We start from the raw sequence: 10,000 nt of genomic DNA, 5'->3' as shown, positions 1-10,000 counted from the left end.
CACACACACACACACACACCGTTTAACGTGCACTGCACACCATCCGACCCACTGACAGTGAGCCGTTACTATGGAAACAACAACGTCATAGAAAACAATGCTTTCTGATACAGTGCTTGGACCCCTGTGATCGCATGAGGTCCTTGTTATTTGTCTCTCTCTCTCTCTCTCTCTCTCTCTCTCTTCTTTGTAAAATACCTTGACCGAATGTGTACACGTGTCCATCGTTGGCCAGCACCACTGAAAAGTGAGTTCCACACCCGACCTTCTTGATACCTTTGTTGCACAATGTGTCCACTTTCTGCTTAATAGAACACACACACACACACACACACGCACACACACACACACACACACACACACACACACACACAAAGCCAGACTTTAACAGCTAACAAGCATGTGATAAATCATCCTGAACCTGAAACTGTGCGATTGTTATTCTGCTAATCAGCAGGGAGGCTCCTGGGTGTGAAGATGACGTTATAAGCAGTACCTGAGGATAGCATTTGACCGTACAGGGTCCTGTACCGAGTTTCCCGTAATCCCCGTCGCCGAACGCCCAGAGAGTCATCCCGTCTGACGACAGAGCCAGAGTGTGATTGATACCACATGACACCTGAGCACACACACACAATAAACTTCTCACGGTCAGATAACACCCTGTAAATGTAACTGTTACTATGGAAACACATTAGAACTGCGGTAAACGTCATAATCGGTCCTGATCACAGGCTCACAGCTTCAGCCACCGAGTCGGTGCGAACACTTGCCTGGCCGATGTGGTGTCCTTCGAGTGCCGTGACCCTCTCCGGCACCATCTTATTGGAGGTCGACCTTTGACCCAGACGCCCCGAATCGCCGCTGCCAAACGTGAACAGTTTCCCGTCCGCCGTGACCACGGCGGAGTGTTTGAATCCACACGCCAGCTACGTCGTCGAAAACATGTGGTGGAGGTGCGACAGGTGAGAAGAGATTAAAACCGAAATCTAATTTAAAACGAGGTGCTTCTGTGAAGGTAAGATGTTCAAGGATGAACGTGTTCTACTGCACGTAAACACACCTGCACCACCTCCTCCCCCTGCAGAGCCTCGATCTGTTTTGGTCGTCTCTGACGCTCGGTGTTGCCGTGACCCAGCTTCCCGTAGTCGCCGTCGCCCCAGCTGAACACCTCGCCCGTCTCGGTCAGAGCCAGAGAATGGCCGTCCGACCCGTATGAGGTCACCAGCTGAGTGACTACGTAACCTGGAGGAAAATGTTGGACAGATTCTGTATCAGATGAAAGAACTCAAAACCTTACCATGAAAATCGAGTCATTACTAATGTGTAATGGAGGAAGGGGGCGGGGCTTTACAGTGGTGCCAACGGCTACCTAAGTGTCAATCATTCCACATTCATATGCTGATTGGCTCATCTGGTGTTTTTAATTGATAAAACATGTAATTGAGAAGTGTGTGTGCCTCAAGGCAGGCTGGCAGATTTGTAGTTTTGTGTAGGAAAAGTGTGTGTGTGTGTGTGTGTGTGTGTGTGTGTGTGTGTGTGTGTGTGTGTTACCCTGAAGTGCAGAGATGAGTGTAGGTGTGTACAGGTCATCTGAGTTGCCCTGCCCCAGTCGGCCATAGCTGCCCTCTCCTACCGCCAACACGGCACCGGTTGACTGGACCAGGAACGTGCAGTTCTGTCCACACACCACCTAACACACACACACACACACACACACACACACACACACACACACACACACACACAAACACACACACCAATTTCAGCAGAATATATACAGAATACAAGGAGTTACAGGGATTGTCTAGGTATTGAACATAGGTGTGTAGTTGTGTGTGTGGTTGTGTGTGTGGTTGTGTGTGTAGTCGTGTGTGTAGTCGTGTGTGTAGTCGTGTGTGTAGTCGTGTGTGTAGTCGTGTGTGTAGTCGTGTGTGTAGTCGTGTGTGTAGTCGTGTGAGATACCTGCTGAGTCTGAGAGAGGGAGGAGGCGAGAGTCGGCACAGAAACGTTGGTTCCAGCTTCCGCGAGTTGTCCGTGTCGTCCGTTACCCCACAGATACACCTCACTCTTCCCACCTTGCTGCCAGTCCTGCATAATCACACACACACACACACACACACACACACACACACACACACACACACACACACACACACACACACACACACACACAAGAAAAGAAAAAAAAAGATGACAAGACTTTGTAAACAAATGTTAATTAAAGTGTATAAAGCTAGAAAGACGTGGTCGGTGTGGTCAGGGTTCAGCTAACAGGAAGAGGAAGTTTCAGGTAAACCAGGTCACCTGATTATTTCGATATTTTTGGTCAACAGAAACGTGTTAAGTTCTGCAGAGGTGCTACGGAGCTGGCCTTGACTGGGCGCACGCTGACAATGATTAATGAGACAAAACACACACACACACACACACACACACACACACACACACACACACACACACACACACACACACACACACACACTTTTACCTCAGGTCTGCTGGTGGCCCATGACATGAGCTGCTCGTCCATCATAAAGCTCCACTTACTGTTATCCTGTAAATCAAAAACATCAGACCGGGTCACAGGAGCCCTCAGAGAGGAACGCAAAAATGTCCTGACACACTTCATACCCTTACACTAGCATTTCCATAGCAACAGCCCTTTCACGGGGATTCGTATGATAGATGATTAAAAAAAAGGAGTCTCCAGTGTCAGAGGGAACCGTAACTTTAACCCGTCTGACATCGTCAGGACGTTCAGGACGATTTACCCACCAGTGCTGTGGAAGCGGCCGCGTCTTCGTTCTGCTGAAACTCGGGCACGGTGAACTCCTCGGGGAAGGAGGCGGAGCGGGCGAAGGCCTCTGCGCTCTTCACTGTGGTGGAGAAGATGGAAAGCCAGCTCCACTCTGAGCGTGTGGAGGTGACGGCGGGGTCGTGGTGCGGAGGAACGGACTCTCGACTCAGCAGCTGTTCCAGGTTCAGTCCCACAGCCAGAGAAGACAAGCTCTGCAGGAAACCGCTGTGGACCAGCTGATCTCCAGCCATCACGTGACTCTGAGGAGAATCAGATGTTTCTGAACATGCAGCCAGCAATAACACCAGGATTTTTTTACACTACGTCAATTAGCTCCTCTGCTTAAAAGGTGCGGTCTCCGATTTTTGAGAAACGCTTCAGAAAACCGAGTCGGGCCGAATAATGAACAAAAATCCGAACGAACGTGTAGCCAGTGAGCAGAAAGGGGCGGGGCTTGTCGATATGGGCGGAGAGAGCGTTCGGTGAGCGTGTGTGACATTAGCAGAAAGCGGTTTTAACATCGACATGGAGGATAAAAACAAAGAAAGAAAGAGAAGAAAGACTTACGATAAGGACAAGAAGTAGGACGTGTTAATATAGGATCAGCTTTCCAGCGCTGGAGAGAACTGAAGGAGCAGGAAGTTGGCCACATATTCACAGGTTGGAGTTTCCCGAGTCAATAACTCCTGAGCTAAACGCTGTTACTACACAAATAACACCTCTTTTCTATCGTAGTAATGTAGAGAGGCAGCTACAACCGCGTTTTGTGTAGTAACAGCGTTTAGCTCAGGAGTTATCGACTCGGGAAACTCCGACCTGTGAATATGTGGCCGACTTTACTTAAGACGCCGAGGCGCTTTTTTCCTTCTCGATAGGTGAGTAACGTTGGTTTTGCTTTGTTACACAGAACTAATATATGCCTTTGTCCTTTACATCATTATGCTTGTGTGGCATTTTTGCTTGTTTGTTTATCTACAATCGTATTGTTCTTCCCTTCAGCTATGATAAAGACACGTTTCTTTCTGTTAGTCGCCTGGGTTACGTATGTATGTGTGGGCGGAGCTATCGATACAGGGGTGGGACCCGTTTGGGTTAGGGGTGTGTTTGTTTTGGTGATTTTATATGTCGACATTGGCTTTCAAACGACGGAGACCTCACCTTTAAAGCATCTTTTAGTTTCTTCCTTTATTTTTGTTGTGTTTTCTCACCCTCTCATAGTTGTACTGCTCCTGCAGTAAAAGCGGGAGGCGCTCGAGGAAGACGGCCATGCAGGGAGCTCGACTCAGTCCACGGATTCCCTGAGAACGGAGCACGGTGCGGCATGACGCCAGGACGTGGTTCTGAGAGATCCAGTCTGGACTACAGCGAATCAGCAACACGTCCTGCAGAAGAACGGGAAAAAAATCATACACACACTTGTACACACTACATACACACCGCATCCATAGTCCAGACATAGTGAATACATAGTGTTACCTTTGACCTCCCAGAACACACGGTGACCCCCACGTTCGGGATCCACGTGGTACAGACCACCGATCCCAGCCCTGTCACTACAGTCTGCAGGACCGAACCATCCTACAAATGGGGGAAGGAGGGGAAAGTCTTTAAGTGTCTGTGATGGAGTGTGTGTGAGGAATAGAAGAGAAAGGAACTCACCCTCAGAGACCAGACGTTAATCAGACCTCCGATTCCTCCTGAGATCAGAGCAAGTCCACTGGGGCAGAAGGACAGTGTCTTTATCGCCGTGATGTGTCCACTCAGTCTGAACACACAATTAGCACTGCCTCTCTGTGTGAACAAACACACACACACACACACACACTTTATTTTTATTTGAATCAGAAACAATTAAAGATGTCCATTTGTGTAGAAACTTTAATTAATGGAACGCACACAAAATAATGTACACACACACAAAACATACATGCAACTATAATGTTCACACACACACACACACACACACACACACACACAAAACATACATGCACCTATAATGTTCACACACACACACACACACACACACACACACACACACACCATACATGCACCTATAATGTTCACACACACACACACACACACATACATGCACCTATAATGTTCACACACACACACACACACACAGAGTACACACACACAAAACATACATGCACCTATAATGTTCACACACACACACACGCACCTATAATGTTCACACACACACACACACACACACACACACACACACACACACACACACACACACACACACACACACACAAAACATACATGCACCTATAATGTTCACACACACACACACAGTACACACACACAAAACATACATGCACCTATAATGTTCACACACACACACACACACACACACACACACACACACAAAACATACATGCACCTATAATGTTCACACACACACACACACACACACACACACACAAAACATACATGCACCTATAATGTTCACACACACACAAAACAAACATGCACCCATGATGTACACACACACACACACACACAATGCACACACACACAAAACAAACATGCACCCATAATGTATACACACATCCACACACACACACACCAACAACACACACACACACACACACACACCCCATGATGTACACACACAGACACCCACGATGTACACACACAATGTACACACACACACACACACACACACAATGTACACACACACATCCATGATGCACACACACACACACACCCATGATGTACACACACACACCCATGATGTACACACACACCCATGATGCACACACACACACACACACACACACATGATGTACACACACACCCATGATGTACACACACACACACACACGTGATGTACACACACACCCATGATGTACACACACACCCACACACACACACACACACACACACACACCCATGATGTACACACACAAACACACACACCCATGATGTACACACACACACACACACCCATGATATACACACACACACCCATGATGTACACACACACACACCCATGATGTACACACACACACACCCATGATGTACACACACACACACACCCATGATGTACACACACACACACACACACACACACACCCATGATGTACACACACACACACACACACACACACACCCATGATGTACACACACACACACACACACACCCATGATGTACACACACACACACACACCCATGATATACACACACTCACACCCAAAGACATAGACACAAAAGCAAACCATTTTTTTTTTAATCAGAACAGATGTTAAATTAAGAATCCCTCAACGTTTAGAAACACAATGTCTCCAAATCTGATAAAACTCTCTCTCTCTCACACACACACACACACACACACACACACACACACACACACACACACACACACACACACACACAGTGTGAACAGAAAGCTCAGTCATGAGTCATCCATCCAAATAAAATCAATAAAAAGTGGTGAAAGTGAAGTTGATGCCTGAGGCACAGCTACAGAAACACACTCTGACCTTGACCACACCGCTTCTGTCCTGACTGCTGGAGGCACTGAGGAACTGAGGTACTGACACACTACTGCCCCCTTGTGGAATGGTCCACACGTACAGGAGGCCATTTTGGCATCCGCTGAGGAGAGAGAGAAAAAAAACAAAAGGATTAAAATATAATGAAGCAAATCGTAGGTTTTCAATCACAGACACATCACAGGGTCAATTTACTACAATATCCACATCATAAACCAAGCCCCAACACACACACACACACACACACACACACACACACACAATCACGTCTTAAACTTCCATCATATGCACATTATCATGAAGTGCATAATTTATTCCGACACGCTTTAATTATAAATTCATAAACCACTCGATTTACAATCAAATGCATATTATTTATACATCATGTAAAATTTCTCCACAGCACTGAGTTGGCGTTGATTAATTTCCAATAACAGCAGCTTTGACATTAATCACATGTTTATAGAGATGTGCTGTGAATTTCGTAAAAAAAAATTACAATGATGAGGATAATCGTGTGTGTGTGTGTGTGTGTGTGTGTGCATGTGTGTGTGTGTGTGTGGCCACAGGACTCACACGGCCATCATGAGGCGTGGGTTCGGCCCGTGTCCCGGTAGAGGACACCACTCGGCAGTGTTGACTGAGCCTGTGTGGTACAGCGAGTGCAGGACGAGCCACGCTGTGCCCGAGCGTCCCCAGATCTTCACCACCTCCGAACGTCCCACTGACAGCAGCAGGTGACCCGTGGGGTCCCACCTCAGAGCGTTCACACTCTCCTGCCAAAGTTTAACATGATGTGGGTGGATTAGAGGTATGGAAACCAAGGGAGTGAATGTGTGTGTGTGTGTGTGTGTGTGTGTGTGTGTGTGTGTGTGTGTGTGTGTGTGTGTGTGTGTGTGTGTGTGTACCTGGAAAGCTGCGAGCAGTATCGGTTGCTCTGTGTCATAGCTCTGAGCTGCTCCCAGCAGAATTTTCCCATCAGGATAACCGACAGCAAAAGGTCTGTCAGCGCTGAACCACGTCAAACACAGAGGAGCTGTGAGAGGGGGGGGGGGGGGCAGAGAGGGGGAGAGAGAGAGAGAGAGAGAGAGAGAGAGAGAGAGAGAGAGAGCAAGAGAGAGAGAGGGCAAGAGAGAAAGACAAAGAAAGAGAGAGAGAGAGAGAGACAGAGAATGACAGAGATGGTGAGAGAGAGAGGGCGAGAGAGAAAGACAAAAAGAGAGAGACAGAGAAGGGGGGGGCGAGAGAGAAAGACAAAGAGAGAGAGAGACAGAGAGGGGGAAAGAGAGAGAGAGACAGAGAGGGGGGGAGAGAGATACAGAGGGGCGGGAGAGAGACAGAGAGGGGGAGAGAGAGACAGAGAGGGGAAGAGAGAGAGGGAGAGAGAGAGAGACAGAGAGAGAAAGAGAGAGGGGGGAGAGGAAGAGAGAGAGAGAAAGAGAGGGGGAGAGAGAGACAGAGACGGGGAGAGAGAGGGAGAGGGAGGGAGAGGGGGGGGAGAGGGAGAGGGAGAAAGAGAGAGGGGGGGAGAGGGGGAGAGAGACAGAGAGGGGGAGAGAGAGCGAGAGAGAGAGGGAGAGAGAGGGAGACAGAGAGGGGGAGAGAGAGCGAGAGAGAGGGAGAGGGAGGGAGGGAGAGAGAATGAATACGACAAAGACATACAAGCAGATGTGAAAGACAGAGAGACAAGAGAGAAAGTAAGAAGGAGAGAAAAGTGAAAGAATACAACAGAGTGAGAGAAAGAAGAGAGACAGTGATGAAAAGAGGGATGAAATAGAAGAAAGAATAAAGTTGGGGTAAGCGCTCAGCTGACACACTTTAGTTCTGTAAGTGATGATGTAATGTGTAAACAAATGATTCTCACCTTCACTCCGGTGGCAGTGAGGGAGCAGCATGCTCTCCACCCGTACTCCATCTCCACCGTCCTCTGTCACCTCCATCCAGCAGAGGGAGCCGTTGAGGTGACCCACGAGTAAGCTGTCTGTACCTGCGCTAGTGAAGGTGGAGTTCTGAGCCCACGTCATCGCTGTTACCCACGAGACCTGAGTCTCCACATGAACCTGAGAGCCTGGGGGAGAAAGAAGCTGAGTCGCTACGTGTTAACTGACAAATTCAGTTATTCATGTGTGTCTGCAAAAAAACACACACGTGCACACACACACACACACACACACACACACACACACACACACACACACACACAGACACACACACACAGACACACACACACAGACACACACACACAGACACACACACACAGACACAGACACACACACAGACACACACACAGACACACACACAGACACACACACAGACACACACACACACACACAGACACACACACACAAAAAAACACGCGCGCGCACACACACACACACACACACACACACACACACACACAAACACACAATCTTACCACGGACACCACAGATGTAGATGTGTTTGCTCTGGAAGGTGGCGAGCAGTGTTCCTCGTGCACTCCACATAACTGGAGAGAGCAGATGCGTTCTTGCAGAGGCTTCAGAGCTAGGAGAGGATTCACTACACACACACACACACACACACACACACACACACACACACACACACACACACACACACACACACATACACCCACACACAAAACTAAAGAACCATTCTGGAATACATTTGAAGATCCAGATCATGCATGTATAATACAGTACAAAAACAAGTGTGTATCTGTGTGTTACCTGACGCAGGTGTGTGTGTGTAGCAGGTCGGCTGTATTATGAGAGATATCCCACAGACACACTGTTCCATCCTGCGAGCTTGTAGCCAGGAGTCCTTGCTCTGAATTCCAGGTGCAGCTTGTTACCTACGAACATTAAAGCTAACTGTAAATGGATAAAAATGAAGTCTGCCTTTAATAAATAAGAGCGGAACAAAAATACTCATCACACTATTTTCATCACGCCGCCCTGCCGATTATTTACCCCGTAACAGTCTGAGTGTGTTAGTCTTCCTACCCTGTTGTGGTGAGCCTCCAGTTTGCTGAGAGGACACTGTCGCAGGTCGCCGGCCGTGTCGCTGTAGCTCTGAGGTCTGACGGAGCCGTCTCGCTCCGACGCTGCCAGCGCCTGCATCAGCTGCTGAGCCGCCCACTGCCGGTGCCCGCTGTTGAGGCGGGCAGAGAGGATGCAGGCTGCCAGAGCGTTCGCCAATTCCAGAGATCCGACACGTGTGGTGGCCTGAAAGAGACACGGGCCTGGAGTGAGGGGGCTGCCCGACTCTGAAAGAAGAGAACGACAGTGATGAAGATACGCAGTTGTGCATAAGAAAGATGAAAAGCTTTGATGACGAACGACGACCTTGAGTCAGTTCAGATCAGATGCTCTAAATATCATGGTTTTAGAATTAAACAGATTAAATGTAAGGATATATAGATGGGGGGGGGGGGGGGGAGTCGTGACCTAATGGTTAAGAGAGTTTGACTCCTTAACCCTAAGGTTGTGGGTTCGAGTCTCGAGCCGGCGATACCACGACTGAGGTGCCCTTGAGCAAGGCACCGAACCCCCCACAACTGCTCCTCGGGCGCCGCTGCATAAATGGCTGCCCACTGCTCCGGGTGTGTGTGTGTTCACTGCTGTGTGTATGTGTGTGTGTGTGTGTGTGTGTGTGTATGTGTGTGTGCCCTTTGTATGGGTTAAACACAGAGAACGAATTCTGAGTATGGGT

At 48.4% G+C, this 10,000-nt stretch overlaps 1 protein-coding gene across 9 annotated transcripts in view; it reads right to left on the bottom strand.

The window, feature by feature from the left end:
• The window catches only part of LOC113655190 (probable E3 ubiquitin-protein ligase HERC1), a 54,895-nt gene that overhangs the window by 7,586 nt on the left and 37,309 nt on the right, over positions 1 to 10,000 (bottom strand). For 7 of the 9 annotated variants that reach the window (XM_047805355.1, XM_047805348.1, XM_047805354.1 and 4 more), the window contains exons 53-70: positions 9,292 to 9,554; positions 9,016 to 9,140; positions 8,721 to 8,845; positions 8,169 to 8,372; positions 7,213 to 7,340; positions 6,881 to 7,080; positions 6,293 to 6,407; positions 4,460 to 4,591; positions 4,277 to 4,378; positions 4,009 to 4,182; positions 2,779 to 3,060; positions 2,492 to 2,557; positions 1,966 to 2,091; positions 1,555 to 1,693; positions 1,064 to 1,245; positions 774 to 929; positions 497 to 619; positions 199 to 304 (exon numbers count right to left, since the gene is read on the bottom strand). In XM_047805355.1, the coding sequence (XP_047661311.1) occupies positions 199 to 304; positions 497 to 619; positions 774 to 929; positions 1,064 to 1,245; positions 1,555 to 1,693; positions 1,966 to 2,091; positions 2,492 to 2,557; positions 2,779 to 3,060; positions 4,009 to 4,182; positions 4,277 to 4,378; positions 4,460 to 4,591; positions 6,293 to 6,407; positions 6,881 to 7,080; positions 7,213 to 7,340; positions 8,169 to 8,372; positions 8,721 to 8,845; positions 9,016 to 9,140; positions 9,292 to 9,554 (2,748 nt within the window). The remainder of the gene's footprint in view (positions 1 to 198; positions 305 to 496; positions 620 to 773; positions 930 to 1,063; positions 1,246 to 1,554; positions 1,694 to 1,965; positions 2,092 to 2,491; positions 2,558 to 2,778; positions 3,061 to 4,008; positions 4,183 to 4,276; positions 4,379 to 4,459; positions 4,592 to 6,292; positions 6,408 to 6,880; positions 7,081 to 7,212; positions 7,341 to 8,168; positions 8,373 to 8,720; positions 8,846 to 9,015; positions 9,141 to 9,291; positions 9,555 to 10,000) is intronic. The other 2 variants (XM_047805349.1, XM_047805356.1) reach the window with 1 other exon arrangement.

Source organism: Tachysurus fulvidraco, chromosome 21 (genome assembly GCF_022655615.1).
Source record: "Tachysurus fulvidraco isolate hzauxx_2018 chromosome 21, HZAU_PFXX_2.0, whole genome shotgun sequence".
Taxonomy (NCBI): domain Eukaryota; kingdom Metazoa; phylum Chordata; class Actinopteri; order Siluriformes; family Bagridae; genus Tachysurus; species Tachysurus fulvidraco.
This window is presented reverse-complemented; position numbering and strand designations above follow the sequence as displayed.